The sequence below is a fragment of the Poeciliopsis prolifica genome, unplaced genomic scaffold (genome assembly GCF_027474105.1).
Source record: "Poeciliopsis prolifica strain line A6 unplaced genomic scaffold, Auburn_PproV2 SCAFFOLD042, whole genome shotgun sequence".
Lineage (NCBI taxonomy): Eukaryota > Metazoa > Chordata > Actinopteri > Cyprinodontiformes > Poeciliidae > Poeciliopsis > Poeciliopsis prolifica.
Genome location: NW_026562417.1, coordinates 1986371 through 2002413, shown reverse-complemented (window position 1 = coordinate 2002413; position 16043 = coordinate 1986371). Strand labels below are relative to the sequence as shown.

Genomic DNA, 16043 nt, shown 5'->3' with positions numbered 1-16043 from the left:
CCAGAAACGCAACAGGTCAGGTTGAGATGATTGAAGCTGGACTGAGTTATAAAAATGCATCGTAAGATATGAACATCTTGCAAAGCACAGCTTAATCCTATCAACTGAATATGGCAACAATACCCAAAAAAGGCCATACAAGGGCAAAGAGATCATTTTTCAGAGAAGAGCAGTTTGGAGGCCCATAACTGGAGGAGCTGTATGGACACACAGCTCAAAAAGAGAATCTGTCGTCAGCCAGGATCTGGGTAAATGTGGCCTTTATGGAGTTTTGAGAGAACCGTAAGAAGACTGCCAAGAAGTTTGCCACAAGCTCAAGAGAGGACAAAGAAAGCCTGGTGTTCTGGTTTGATGAGACCAAAATTGACTTTTTGTTCCTATAGTCCACAGCATTGCTTCAGTTGCGTCAGTGGTGCGCAGTGCAGAGGTGGAGCAGATGATTAAGATTATCCTTAAAAAAAACAAAAAAAACAAAAACAAAACAAAACTATAAAATCTACAAAATGTACATCTGGGAGATGGGATTTAAATAAAAACCACCATTTTGAGATTTTTGTTTGTAAAAACATCACCTTTCTCCACAGAAAGCAGTTAATTGCAGAATGGGCTACTTTATTTGTGCAAAGATCCATGCATCCTCTTTGGGACATACAAAAGTGTATTCAGTTGAAAACTGTGGGAGCCACAGGAAGAAATTGAGTAAAAAGAAATTAAGCTGGTGTTCAAACTTAAAAAGAGAAAACAAAGAAGAAAAAAAAGTTTCTTACATTCACAACAATTATAATACCAGTACATACCTGGTCATGTTTAGCTTTGAAGTAAAAAGATCCATTTCTCTCCACTCAAAGCTAATAATTGTATACATTTCAAACAAAAATAAAATAAACTCATAGCCAGTGTTTGTAGACTTTAGCTTATCTGAACAATACAGCTAAGTCAACCGTTATGTTATCAGAAAGTTAAATATTAAAAAAAACCTATTAAAACACTAGTCTTAACTTTAAGCAAAGGAAATGTGTTTCAACACACTTGTGACATAATTGGTCAGTGCTATGCTAGCTCTTTTTGACACATCATGATTTAACTGAATGCGTTACGTCACGATCAGCTGTTTCAACGGTACTGATCAAAACCTTCAGGTTTTCAGGCTGCCCAGTGGTAAACACCCTGGTCAGCACAACCTCTCCTGTAAACACAGCGACGAGCAGAAACCCAGACTAAATTAGCAAACATGATCCGATACATAAAAATCATCTGTAGGGTTGACCGTCCTCCCAGCCCCGAAGCCTGGCCTCGACTGTCAATGCAACTCTTGATTCAGGAATATTCAGGCACCAGTAAATGTCCCATCAGTCTCCACTCAGAAGTGGCAAACTGTCCGTCATCGCCGCGCCGGTGCGAGGAGACGTACTGCAGAGGGGTCGAGGGGCTCAAGAACCAACGGCCTCATAGTGCACCGTCTATACAGGTGGTTGTCCGTTATGCCGGAGCCCAGTGTAAGGCCACAGCAGCTGCTGGATGGTCATCCAAGAGTCTCCTGTCCCCACTGGCGCTGCGTCCACTGCTGGCTGCGTCACCAAACTGAACAGGAGTGCAAGAAGGCCTGCGTGCGATACGAAGTGGGAGGTAAGGCTTTGGAGGGGAAGACGCATTTTATATTTCAGGATAGGAATTTTAGCAAAAACAAGCTCTTCCTTTTACGACTAAGAAGAAACAGTTTTCCTAGGACAGCAAGTTGTTTCTCCACCATTAGGGCACTGAGCAGCTGGTACATGAGCATGACTGGTTCTGATTGGTCGTTTCTGACCGGGAGCTGTGAATTTCTTCAGACGGCAACAATAGCTCAGAGAGAAGGGGAAGCTTTTATTTTTTTTTTTTCCACAGATCGTCTCATATCGTACCGTCATGACATACTAACAGTTTTAACAAATATGATAGAGAACATTTTTCATAAAAAGTTAGATACCCCAGCTTTAAAGGTGTCAGGGAGAGCTGAGTTTAATTCAAGTTGGTCATGTAAAAAGCAGCATCACAAAATTTAAAAAAGTCTAAAAGGATGAAGCCTTTGCACATCAAACAGCTTTTATTATATCCAAATATATAAAACCCTTTAATAAAAAAGGATGTACTTTATGCTCAAATCTGATTGCTTGTGACGAAACAAATGAAAACAGAAACTGCACAGTGTGGCCAACTTTGTTTCTCCTTCTGTTCATTTTAACCTTCTAATAATACATAATTTTTAGCAGAAGCAGATATGTTTACCTGCTAGCACAACCACAATAGCCAGCCACAGCCACAGCCCTCTGCTTCCTCTGGCCACTGCTGCAGCCGACGCCTTGGAACTGGTCAGGTTTTGGGAAACAGACTGAGGAATTCCTGGATCTGTAGTTGTGGGGCTGGACGAAGAACTTGGACTGAAGGAACAAGAAGGAAATGTTAGTCAATGGTCACCTGAAGCTATTCTATGAAGGATGGTTAACCAGAGCAAGTGAGTCAACATGACAGAAATGAATCGTGATGGAGGTAAAGCCACCACAAGATGATTCAGGAAACATCAGTTTCATTTATGGTAAAATGAGCAACAAGCAGTAAATTTAATGAAATCTGAAGGTAGATCTGATGTTGGGAGTCACCAGTTTTGCTGTTTTAAAGACAGAGAAGCATTTATATTATAATGAAGAGAATGCAAAAGCTGTGCAAAGCTCTAAAGCAGTCTGATTGGTGAATGGGTCGGAGAATGAACTTGGCAGACTCTCTGAACTTACAGCAGGACAAATAGTTCATCCTGACTCCTGAGTTATTTGTAAGTAAGGAAGGAAAAGACAGAAAAATGGAAAAACAACAGCTCATTATTTGCTTGCGTGCATAGGATAGACTCTTGCCCCACCGTAGATTAGGTTCAACCAAAAATAAACAACTTGCACAGAAATTGTTAAAACACATGAATGAATTAATATCAGGGACAGAACAACAAGGTCGGCGAGGATGAACATGGAATAGATGCTTTACAAAAACAGTCCGAGCTCCAGCCCCATGCAGAAGTCACAAATCAACTCTTTAGTCACATTCGTCGCAAATCAAAAACGTATGGCAAAATAAAGAGTGTCATGTTAACAGGAAGCTGCAGAAAGTAAAGAAGTTGGCCCAGCTTTATGCCCTTAAAAGAAACAGTTTCATCACTTGGGAGGTTCCTCAAGTTCCTTTTAACTTTCAGACTAATCTACGGACGTCACAGATGTTTCCTCCAAATTATTACAATTTCAGGTAATGATTCAGGCAAACTGCTGGAGAAGCAGTAAGCATCTGCAATCAACATAATAGTTATGTATAAAATAACTCATTAAATTTTGACCTCAGTGGTTACTCTACAGTTGGGTTGAATTCAAACAAAGACCACCACAGGTGAGCAGTACAGGAACCTCGCTGAAGCCAAGTGATCAACTTTCACTGTGCGTCGGCATTTTGCTCGCAGACAGTAGCGCTGCAGGAAGCTGGTGATGTTCTTTTGCTTTCACTAACGTCTTCTGGGGCAGAAGGAGAGAGGTGATTTTCAGGCTCAGGTCAGTGATGCTGGACTTCCTTTCCTCCAGCACCGCCTCCTTCGGCTTGTCGTCCGACTGGCAGTCTGCGCTGCTGCAGGACGGCCTGTGGGCATGCACGGTCATGCATTCACAAACAGTGTACAGAGCAGTGAGACTACAAAACCACGTTTGCTGAGCAGACACGTCAGGCATATAGAGCACAAAAATGTATGAAGCTGGTCAAGCTGGTAAGATAGACATTTGAAAACAAAATAAGAATATTGACGATTTACATTTGAGCTAAAAATGAATGCATTCCACCTCAAGCAAATTACAGCGTTTTGAAAAATATTTATACCCCTGGAATTTTACTAAATTATTATTAGTATTCAGCCAATTCTTTGCAAAAATCAATTGAGCCTTTTACTTTATGGCTCAAAGATTTTCATCATTTTTGCAGAATCTTTTATTAGCACAATCAAGTGATTATACTACCTCCAGTGAGAAAATATGAAAAAAAAAAACAAATTCAAGGGGTATGAACATATGTAGATGGCGATGTTGATTTTTCAAAACCAGAACATTAAGTCTTAAAGCAATTTCACACCTTTACATACATCAAGTAGTAATTTTTGGTAAGCAAATACAGGACAGCATATTGGATGGTGTCATCAACCAATTAAGACCCGTCTCTGTGCACAAACAGCAGCTCAGGTTTTAGTGGGTTTGCAGCAGCAGAACAGACCATTAAAACAGCTGATTTCCACAGACACTTCCTCATGCAAAGGACTTCATGCATAAAGATGGCTGTCATGTGGTTGAGTGTCATTGCTGGGTTATTTCTGTGTTTCTGATCAACTTCAGTTTTTTTTTTTTTTTTTGCTTTTCAATTATTTGGCGTGCACACTCAAAATGAAAACACGTTTCCTCGTCCTTTCAGAAACCCCCCCAAAAACAATTCTTGCTCAAAGAATAAAAGCCGATCTCCTCCTGTTTCATAGATGAAAGCTGAACGCCATCTTTATGCATGAGGATGTGCTTTGAAAAGACCGGGGTGACGCAGCCAGAGCGACGTCCGTCTCCTTACCCCTTGGTCATGTCGCGGGGGTCTTCAGTGTCAACCCACGCCGCAGAGCTAACAAACCGTTTTAGCGGCGGCCGTGTCATGCTCTTCCCTGTCACATTCCTGGAAACCATTGTTATCATAGGGGCATAATAAAAACAAGCCTCCAAGTAACAGAACACTGTGGAGACGTGGAGAAAAGTAAAACCGCCAACAACGAAAGGAATGGACAACTGAAGAAGTCCACTTTGAATCAGTGCAATGATATTTTCCCCAATATTTACTGTCTGTCATGCATGGAGAGGTTTTTCTTCTTTTTTTTTCTACTTACCATGGGGATCTCCTGGTCAACCTCTCTACTTCACTCTCTGGGCCATCTCGACCCGTTCTGGGCTGTAACAGAAAAAAAACAAAACAAAAAAAAACTTTCGTATTAATCAAATTAGAACAATGATCATCACTGTTAAAATAGGTCCAATTTTCCAAACCGCTTGTGATTGTGTTTTAATCATAAATGAACCATACAATCTCTATAATTGGGTTTTTGTGTGTTAAAAGTTTCTCAGATTCAAACCACCTCCTAAATTATGATGCTGGTCTTATTCTGAAGACAGTCATGAGTGGAAATGTTACAAAGATACTCACACATCCTCCTTATTTTTGCATTTTATCACAAAACAAGTCAACAAATAAAAATCTGAAATGTGTGTATACCACATATCGTCCCCTGTATGGTCAAGAGGTTAGCAAAAGCCAGTGTTTGTTTCTGATTTGTTTTTTTTATTTATCTTATTTCATTTTTTTACAAAAAAAATTGTTTTTCTTTTGCTTCACAATTATCCTTTACTGCATCTTGGTCTATTATGTAAGATGAGTACAAACTATATTTAAGTGTGTAGTCGTACTATGACAAAATGTGGAAAAGCTTTTGATAGTAGACATATTGAAAATGTGTTAGTCATTGTTCCTCAGCATAATTTGAGTTTTTACTGAACTTTTTGTTTCATTTATTTTGTTTGAATCTCATCCATGTGCATCTTACTGACATGTAGTAATTCTTACCATGTCAAAGTGAATGTTTCCCATGGGAATCGAGCTGTGTCTTCTGGATCTCTCCGGCTTTGAAAAGAAGAAGAAGAAAAAAAAAAAAAACTAATCAAAACCAGAAAAAAAAGAAATCACACTTAATTCAAGTCATTCAGGCCCAGAAGTGACAAACCGGGTATTTCGATGGCGGCTTCTTGCCCCGGAAATCATCTGTCATCAAAAAAAAGACATTTAAAAGTTAGTTAAAAGGTAAGAACATTAATTTGGAAAGTTTTATTTGCGAGGCTCTAAACCTTTTTGCGTTTGTGAGCCGAACGATCTCTCACTTTGCATGAGCGCCTCTCTCAGCTCGAGGAGCTCAGCGTGTTCTTTAGTGTACGTTCTCCTCAGGTTCTCAACGTGCTGGATCATTACCTCCACTGCTTTACCAATACGATTCTCCTGTCGTCCAGACAAAGCATCGGTTTTTGTCAATGTCAGAAATGAGAGGCAAAATGAAACAAACAAACAAAAAAACTCTAGTTTTCCTGCAGGCGTTTTCATCGGACCTGGTGAATAGCTCCAAGCATTTCAGAGCGACTGGACACTCTAGTCATGGACTGGATCAGAATATCCAAGTTTTTCTGGAGCCTCTGGATGATCTCCATCGACTGGCTATCATCTTCACAGAAAGGAGTGAGAGCCTAGGAGGGAAAAGTAAGGCTGAATGAAAAAGGACATTAGTGGCTGCACCTGATGCATTTAGCAGAAGATTCATCAATTCACAACGAAGCACCAAACAACCCCAAGATATCGTCAAGCCATCAGCAGTATTTCATCTCTTTTTAAAATATGATTTTAAAAATCATATTTTTAAATATGATTCTTGAAATCATATTTAAAACGAGCCATCATATTCAGAAATACCCTGAGTCAGCTGATTTAGAAGATTAAATTAATTCAACATTCATTTAAGCTTCTGGAAATAAACCAACATTTGGCTTAGTTGTACTGAAACGGGGGAAGATAAAACATGCAGGGTAACTATTCTCCAAGAAGTGAAAAGTTAAAGGTTCAAATTTGGACCTGCAACAAGCCTTGGCAGCTGGACACTTCTCTGCGAACATTTTCTTCTGCAAGGTCACGCGACCTCTCCTCCAATCGAAGCCTTTTCTCCAGGGTGAACATATCACATTTGAATCCCAGTGCGAGGCGCTGGAACTCTGCCTGGAAAAGTAAAACACATTGCACCGCAGACATTTTCTTAAAAGCTATTTAAATGGAAGAAAAAACACAACAACTCAGACTTAAAGAAAATTATATCAATCTGGATTCCAAAGTATTAACTTTACAACCATAAATTATTCCTAAATTAGCCACACATACCAAAGAAATTCTTCACATATTCCCAAGTTAGTTGCTCTGCTTACCTCAATCTCCTTATCAGTAGGTGATGAGCTAAAGAAAGAGTAGGAGAGAATCATTCCTTAAATAATTCAGGGTTAATTTTAAAAAGGGTCATAAGTGTCTGTTATCTTACCTGTTCCTGTCGTCTTTGAAAACCTCATTCGAGTCAGAGATCACGGATGAATCCGCTAGAAAACGAGCCAGTAAAAGTTTTAGACCAAGCAAAACTATGAATTCACTTTAAAGTGTGAATTGGCTTTATATTCACAGGCTTTCCATGAATGCGTCTGACTCACATTGTCTCCTAGAGCCCAGGCTGATCTCACTTGGTTCATCCTGGATCTGATTCTTCTCAACAGCATCCATGATGTGAGCCAGATTCTGCAAAGTTTGTACAAGACATTCTGTCTCCGTTTTTTGCATTTCCTGCTCATGCCGCTCCGTTTCAGACAACACTTCACTGTTCATTCCCGTCTCTTTAATTGGTCTTTTTACTGCTTCCTCCTTCCTTTAGAGCAACCAGCATGACTCATTATTGAGAATGATCCTCTCTCCTTATTGGAGATAAAAATCAAACTGTTCTCTGTTCTTCCCTCCCTCTCTTTGATAGGCTCGCACGGTCGTACACATGCAAAACTGGAAAGACAACAACTTTTTCCAGTTTACATGTTCAGGCTGCAATACACCAAAGTAGAGTCTTGTTGTAGGTGGAGGAATTTTATCTTCCTGCTGCGATCTTCACTCAACATTTCGAGTTGTTTAAGGAGACTGCTGAAAAAGGTTGCAATATTTTGGAGCATGTTCTAACAATGGTACTTTGTTTGCTCTTAATGGCAGTAAGAGCAGCTTCTTGATATCAGTCTTACAAGCTAAACACAAAGCTAGCTCGTTGATGAGGAGCATATTCAGCAACAACAATGAGCTTTTCCAGCACTCCAGCTTCAAACAAACCAAGAAGCAAGCCTTCCTCTATGTGAGTTAACCAGAAAACTAGATTCTTATTTTTTGAGCTATTCAAAATCTCGACTAATCTAGAACTTCTTTTGGATTTTATTTAGGTTTTGATGCTTCGTTCAGCCTGTTCCTGGTTGAATCCCCTCCAACGGTTAAATTTAAATATTTCTACAAAAGAAGAGGGGTGAGGCATTTGCTAGATTCCTCCACACTAATCTAAAAGACATATTGCCATTTGATTAAAGTTGTTGCAACCACCAGTTGCAAAAGCAGTTAGTAGCTCACAGGGACAAATTGCGAGATGTGAAAAATGATCTGAAACACGACAGAATGACAAAGGAGCAAAAAATAGACGTGGAAGGAGCCAAATAATTTGACATCACTGTATTTAGATGTAGTGCAAATGGGTGAAAACCCTACTTGTAATTTTCTATTAAATAAATTAAGAGTTAAAATTATGTTACTTTGCTATATTTTACAAATGTAATGCTTGCTATAAAAGGCTGGGAACTGCTCTTTTATTTCCTGTTTTGCAGGCCTAAAACTAAAACAAAATAAAAATCCTCATAACAGGGTTTCCTTTATTTGCCTCCCACAAGGCCAGGTTTACTTATTTATTATTTATTCATTATAGGTTTCAAGACTTTATAGTTGGTGTTTAGGTATTGCTAAACACCAACTTAGAAAGTTTTCCCCTAGAAAATTGATTATTTTAAATTGATTTATTTAAGATGATAAATAAATCAATATTTACTGTCTATTTTATGCCATGGCTTACCTGTTTAAAGGGGAGGTTAGAGGATGTGCTGTTCTCTCCTGATTGGCTGTTTGGTACGATCTGTGATTCTGACTGAGGAGAGCCGCTGTCAGAGGTGTTTGCCCCATTGCTTGTGAGCTGGTTCATCGCTTGGAAGAACATTAAGCAAGTCAAAGAGACAAAGGTACTCATATATGTAAGAGTGTGTGCGCAAAACATCAATTGTCTATTCTGCTTTCATACAGATTAGATGTTTTTTTGCTCCTTTTACCTGCAACTCTGGTTGGAAGAGCTGGACCGTCAGCTGTATCATCCTGGACCGTCTCTTCTTCCTCCACCAGCACAGGCAAGAGGCTTGTGCTGCAAAAGAACACACTTTATCGGTAAAATGCCATAACACTGCAAATCTGAAGCATAACTAAGGGGCGACAAAACCCCCCCACCCCCAAAAAAACCTCACCTGTCCTCAGCTGCAGATTTATCTCCTGACGGGTCACGACTAAGGCTCTGAAAGAAAAACAAGAAAACCCCTGAAGTTTAAAAAAAAGGTTTTCCCTCTCTCATGTGTCCCACATGATTTGATATTAAAAAGAAGAACCACAGAGCGTTCCTGTCCCACTGCAGGGTATTGCCATCTAAGCTTTACAGAATGTGGAAGAGAGATGAGGCTGATTTCTTATATAATGTGAAAGTCATGCACACCCAGAGAGAGAGATCTGCAGCTTTATAAGTGTGTGTATATCTGGCTGGAAATGGTACCAAGTTGACACAGGCATAACACTAAGTGGTGGAGGCGGACTGCCTGAAAACGGTGTGAACGCTCTCACACAATGAGAGCGAGGTGAGAGCTCAGATCAGTGCAGCGGCATCTTGTGTAATGAGTGTACATAACATCTGTTATGACGCAGCTTGGAGTGAACAGGTTTGGTTCAACATTTCACTGAAAAACAACAAAAAGAGAACTTTTGTATCGTTTTTAAAGCAACAAATCTGTCAGCTGCCAAGAGACCCAAAACATTTCAACAATGATAACAGTTGAAAGACTTTATTAGCACTTACTTATGTGACAGTAAATTACCACTGTACGATAGCTGATTTGTTCTTCTATAGTCTAATTTTTAAATGTTAAAAGTTTAGATTTCGGAATAAAAAGCCAAAATCTAAACTTTTAAACTTTTTTGGCTGGTGTCAAGAATTGAATGATTTCTACCTTGTCGGCCGGTTGAAACCCAGAAATCAAGTCTTACTTTAATTAAATCAACAGACCAAACATAAGCTCTGACCGCAGCACTCTTCAACGTAGAAGTAAGTTCTGGAAGAAAATGACTCAGCTGCTTTGGACTGAGAAAAACATTCATTTTTGCATTCACACTTAACTGACTATCCTGCATTTTATCAGTCGACAACTGGATTAGGATCTAGTCTGCACACAGTTATTAAGCAGGTGTAGAGCACCGCCAAGAGCAGATGATCAGGGTCGTTTAGAAAAACAAACCTGATGCTTTGTTCAGTCAGTTGGAGCCAAAGTTCCCTTATGCATTCCTTAAATCTAACAAAAATGCAAAATGTTTGTTCATGCTTGTTTCTGGTGCAATAATTCTCACCTCTATCAATATTGTTATAAATATATTAAATAAAGTTTGAGTATAGGTCAAACGTTAAAAGGTAAATGAGAATATTTTGATATTCCTTTTGGGTTGGACCACCAGGGGGTGTGCTGTGATCTTCGAGGCGGTATTATGTACTTTATACCACAATCAAGTAAATATGTTAGCTTGAGTTGTTATGAAAATGCTGTATATCAATCATGACTTAAAAGGAAAGTTGACGCCTTGAAATTGGGCCTCTATCTCTTTAAGAATCCCGTACTCTTCCAGACACTTTGCCTTCAGCAGGTCATCACAGCAACGCCTTTCCATTATGTCGTTAACCAGGAGCGTTGGATAGAAAAGTGGTTACTATGATGAGCTCAGCAGACATGCAGTTCCACCAGGTGTTTGCTAAATGCTGCTGCTAGTCTAGAGGAGCTGAGTGGGGAGGGGTTTTCTGTGAGGTGGAAGCTCAGCTGGAGACTGCAGCTCAGAGGAGGAGCTTCGAGGAAACAGTCAGGACAAACAAGGTTTCCACAGGAGATTAAAGGATTTCTCAAACATGCTTGAAGGAATTAAAGCAACGCTCCTATACGTTTTTGATGAAGGAATAACAAAGCTAAAAAAAAGTTTGATTTTATGTAATACTCTACCATTTAATATTATGTTGGCATAAAATATTCCAGCATCATAAACCACTATAGAAAAAACTGACAATTTTTGCTTCAGTTTGATGTAGTGAAGGCACCTCGTTGGCTTTAATCTTTCTCAGATCAGGGGATCCGGGTCCAAAACTCGACAGCTACCATCCCACAACAATTAGACACATCCCTGCTCAATCACACCTGAAATAAATGACAGAACTCCCTCGTCAGGCAACAAGCCATTCTATTTGCATAGGAGTTTCACCTTACACCTTAGCAAGGCGACTAATGTGGCAGCACCATATAAGGCTTGCAGCCACAAATCAGCAGCCAATAAGCATCAATAACTACCAGCTACAAGAGAGCATCCAAAGAGCCAAAAAGTCATAAATAAAATTACTTACTGTCTTTCATAAACACATTTGACACAGTTTAAAAACGTGAAACAAAAGTAAACTTAAGACCAAACTAGAGACCAAAAAATAAATCAATTCTCAACACTATTAGTTATTTATGTGATCATTACTTCACATACTCAGGAAGAGGGTTCAGTAAAGCTGGAAACCATCTTGATTTAAACATCTTTGCAAAGCTCAGAACTACTTTTAGTTTGTGTTCTCAACTGAATCTTTTCACCATAATAAAAAAAAAAAAAAACAGGGGTTGACCAAACAGACTGTGTCAAAAAGAGGAAGAGGAAGCAGCAGCATGCTGGTGCTGAAGAGAAGAGAGGAAACTCTACTCCCCCATGTATTGAAACACTTCCTCTCCGTTACTAACCTTATGCCGGTTCATGTCAGCTGCGCTTGCGTCTTTCTCCTCTTCTTGCTTGGGATCCTCACCGGTCGACAGGATGCTGACCAAAAACCAAAGGTCGGAGGTGAAGTGTCAGACACTATGCATTCTTTTAGATTCTCACTGTGCAAAACTAGACCACAACAAACTACATCTGATCTGACAGACATAGAAGGCTTTAGTCTGTTTGGAGGTGGACTTTGTCTATGCAAAGCACGGCCACAGAGATACTAATTCAACTGGGAGCTCCTCCTACACTGAAAAACACCCATTTGACTGGCAAATATGGCCAAAGTCATAGGGAAATGATCAAACTAAAATGCCAACTGCACTTGCAACTGGTGAGGCTGGTAAAAAGACTCAAATGTTATTGAAATAAGCACCAGGAAGATGCTCCAGCAGGATGCATGACAAGGTCACTTTCTTCAGAGCTGTAACATAAAGGTGTGATTCTCATATGCCACCATCTGAACAGCTGTGTATAACCCATTCCTGAGGAAAATAGAGACTTGGAATCCACTTTTCCAAGCAACATCAACCAAAGTTTTTTTTTTTTAGATCTACTGGCTGCTGTGTCTGTCATCGAGCAGCAACATTAACTATCAGTAATAACATTCTTTAGGATATTCTAGTTCTGCTTTTACCTTGGGTAATACCATTTTGTCCATGATGTGTCGCCATGCAAACATATAGCACAGATAGACGACCAGAACAATAAACAGCAGCTCATTTTGTAACCGATTCTTGAAACCCGTCATGTTTCCTGGAAGTTAGGTAGGGAATAAACGGAATATCAAAGTTTTAAAACCATTAAAACCTTCTGCTACTCTTTTTAATCACTTAAAATCATTTTAATAAGATGCTAGCCAGCTGTTAGCTGGATGAAAGATAGCTCCTAGTCTTTTCCCAATAACGAGAAGAAAAATTCCTCTCTATGGAAATACTTCCATTGGTAAAGAAAAAACAACCAATCTTAATAAAGCAACGTTCTTTTAAGACTACAGCTGCTTAGCTTTAAGCGGCATGTCGGCAGTCAAGAAGCCAACTGCAGGGAGGTTTCCTCAGCAGATAGCCTGGCTAACAGCAAGCAAATATCAGCTTGTTGTACGTTAATATCCAAGAAGAACTAAAAAAATGGTTCAAGCAAATAAGAGACTTCTCCTACATTAAGCCAGTGTTTATTCTACATTTAACTTTATTTTATGCAGCAAAATCAATGTGCTGACATTGGACTTAATAAAAAAACACCATCACCACCACCAGATGTTCAGAAATGTTGTGACATAAGGAATGTGTCAATTTGCACCTTCAACTCCCAAGTTGGTTTTGTTTAGTAATTCTCTCAGCGATACAAATATCTCTAAAAGTTGTCGACCTCTGCTCCCTTAACTTTTCCGTCACTAAATCTTCTATTATGGTTGGGTATAGCTTATTTATTTTGGATTATTCTTCTTGTTGATGTGTTAATAACTCAACTATCAAGTCAATAGTCTTCCATGTGCTAGTCAGTCGGTCTTTGAGTTCCTTTTTATTTGTTAATGGATCTGGAACGCAACTTAATTAGTGAGAATATTAATTTGAACACATTTTGTTAAATTTTTTTATTCTTTAATGAAGCTACAAACGTTTTGGATCTTAGTGAAAATTTTGACAAGCCTGTCACAACAGGAAGTTCTGGTCTCAGCGTCCTGGAGATCGACTCAAAACTTTCCCACGATCGACGTATTGAGCTCCCCTGATTTAGACCATATCATAACATTTCTGATGGTTTTTATGTTGGCCTCCAGGAAGACACTTTTTTGACAAAAACAAACTTTTCATATATATCTCAGTGTGTAATTAATCTGTGTATAGCATTCATAAAAACTGAAGTTTCTAATTTTGTGAAATACAACTGAATAGTCCGTCATTTTTATAGTGATAGAAATATTTGTTACCTTATAGTTTTAACCAGAAACAATGTAATATCTTTGAGAATGACATTTTACTCACTGTCCCTTTAAATCTTTACAGTCAGTCATATATAAAAAGCACTCTGAAGTATCATCAACAAGGCACTAATGAAGAAAATACTTTACTTTAGAGACCTCTAGTGGTAATAAACGCAAGGAAATTTTCTTTCGAAAACATCGACTCACCTGTCGCTCTGGGGAATCTTCTCATCTGCTCCAGGTGACGCGTCTCTTGCAGAAGCCATATCTGCTTCTGCAGCAGCTGAATCAAGAAGCTTGTGATCCTGTTCAGCCAATGAGTTTTGAGCTTGAGCTGGAAGGTTGGAGTTGAACTCTGGAAGCTCACTTGTCTCTTCACCTGCTGAGACAAAAAAAGAACAGAATTTAAAAATAAAAACCCCCATGGTAAACTTTTAGATAGCAGTAACAATATTCTACTTAAACTGCATCCTGACAGTTAAGTGGTCTAAGTTTGAAAGATGACAAGCTCCATGAGAAAGGCTGACAATTTAACCAAATTTTGAAAAATTGTTCTCTGCTCTGAACAAATAGCATATTGAATGAGTCAAGAAATGAGTCATGCCTTGGTTGAGTTTTAAATGCCATCAAATACGGCTGTAGTCTCGGTGACATTAGAAGCAGAAGACGGTGAAACAGAAAAGGAGAAGAGGGAGAAAGAAAAAAAAAAGTGTCTCACTGTTTTCTGAGTGGGACAGATCAGGGAGAGCAACTGCCTCTGGGTGTGTTATGCCGACAGCCTGTGAGTGGGCGCTCAGTGGTACTGCTTCCGCCTTCTGAAACGCACACAAACAAAATGATAAACATTCATAAGCGGAATGAGGGGAAGGAAGATCAAACGAGCAGCTCATGTTAAACGCACACCAAACACCTGGCAGAAACAAAACCTTGCCAGATGAGAAAGTCTTGCATAAGTCAAACTCCAGCTGATGGCATGAAGACTCGGCACATCAGTGATGCTTTTAAGAGACTTAATTAAGTTTTGCATCACCTTCAATACACACAGTTGACAGCATGAATAACGTATTTAAGTTTTATAAATCTCTTGGGTATTAAATTGTTTGAGCAAGTGGGGAGAATGCAAAACATCCGAGTTTAGATACCGTCTAGCTTCAAATCATTCCTTTCAACTCGGTGTGATCTTAAGGTTTCATCATAGCTGTTCTATATTAGGAAGCAGGCAGCGTTGGTACAAATATGGAGCCTGCTGCCTCAGAGCAGAGGCAGTGAGTCATGATATGTGAAGAACTATTTGGTAGGCAAATGGTAGGAGAACAAAAAGATGAATAAATAGGATCAGAACTTGGAGGGGTGGGGAGACCCCAGAGAATCATTCAAGATGCACATTGTGTCAGAAAATGATGGGTATGTTCTTACGTATTCCCATTTTTTACATATTTGTTACAACCTCATTCCAAACTATATTAACCTCTTTCCTCAAAATGTGGAAAAAAAATTGATCAGCAGAAACACCTCAATTTTGAGATGCGAGTGTTTATGATTCACAGTTCTTGGATTTCTATTTTTAACAAATTTACAAAGATGTCAGAAACTTTTTCCTCATTGTTACAATGGGTTATTTGTGCGTAGAATTTTGAGGAAAGCCATTTGAATAAGGCTATAACAGCAAAATGTGGAAAAAGAGAAGCACATTATGAGCCTTTTGTGTTGCGAAAAACAAAAAAAGCAAAAAGCATGAAAACAAGCATATATGCCTTTTTAGATTATGTAAACCAGCCAGACACAAAACTAAGCCTATTTTGAAAAATCACAATCTCGATAGCATTTCAGTTGGTTCTGAGATATGAAGCGCAAATGGATCCTTTAACGCAGCAGCAGGAAATGCCTCTGCATCTGACTGCAAAACCGTGCTAGTGTGACTGCAAAACCTGTGAGAAGTGTGAAAACAGACGAGAAATTACTCATAACCTGCCAGTTATAAGCTGATTTTTATAAGAAGTCAAACTATATTATAAACTTATTTCATAACAGCTTTCATTATGACAACAGAGAGCAGCTTCAAACATGAAAGGTTGGATATAACTTAAATCTTCTATCATTGACAGCTGAACTTTGACAGTAACATTATCCTCCAAGACAATAGAGCTTTGAAATGTAACTCATCTGGATCAAGAAACATAAGCAGCTTAAATAGTCGCTCTGCATTTTAAACTATTTCTCAGTCTACTACTAAACTCAATTTGAGATGATTAACAGGTTGTAAGAGAATAAATTTGCACTCCAATAGCATTTTTGAGACATTTTTCTGAATTGTAATATTGATGGTAATATAATTTATGAAATAAATAAAAGC

The 16043-nt window shown here is 39.0% G+C and overlaps 1 protein-coding gene across 6 annotated transcripts in view; it reads right to left on the bottom strand.

Annotated features, from left to right (window-relative positions):
• Window positions 1-591: 591 nt before the first annotated feature.
• lrmp (lymphoid-restricted membrane protein) overlaps window positions 592-16043 on the bottom strand; it is a 28787-nt gene continuing 13335 nt past the window's right edge. For 2 of the 6 annotated variants that reach the window (XM_055055711.1, XM_055055712.1), the window contains exons 21-39: window positions 14409-14505; window positions 13898-14072; window positions 11745-11820; window positions 9192-9238; window positions 9003-9091; window positions 8753-8880; window positions 7317-7401; window positions 7154-7208; window positions 7044-7071; window positions 6700-6840; window positions 6183-6317; window positions 5928-6075; window positions 5807-5844; window positions 5650-5706; window positions 4919-4980; window positions 4612-4710; window positions 3523-3648; window positions 2266-2417; window positions 592-1603 (exon numbers count right to left, since the gene is read on the bottom strand). In XM_055055711.1, the coding sequence (XP_054911686.1) occupies window positions 1461-1603; window positions 2266-2417; window positions 3523-3648; window positions 4612-4710; window positions 4919-4980; window positions 5650-5706; window positions 5807-5844; window positions 5928-6075; window positions 6183-6317; window positions 6700-6840; window positions 7044-7071; window positions 7154-7208; window positions 7317-7401; window positions 8753-8880; window positions 9003-9091; window positions 9192-9238; window positions 11745-11820; window positions 13898-14072; window positions 14409-14505 (1881 nt within the window). In that variant the 3' untranslated portion in view covers window positions 592-1460. Of the gene's footprint in view, window positions 1604-2265; window positions 2418-2768; window positions 2796-3522; window positions 3649-4611; window positions 4711-4918; window positions 4981-5649; window positions 5707-5806; window positions 5845-5927; window positions 6076-6182; window positions 6318-6699; window positions 6841-7043; window positions 7072-7153; window positions 7209-7316; window positions 7402-8752; window positions 8881-9002; window positions 9092-9191; window positions 9239-11744; window positions 11821-13897; window positions 14073-14408; window positions 14506-16043 lie in introns of all 6 variants that reach the window. The other 4 variants (XM_055055715.1, XM_055055714.1, XM_055055713.1 and 1 more) reach the window with 4 other exon arrangements.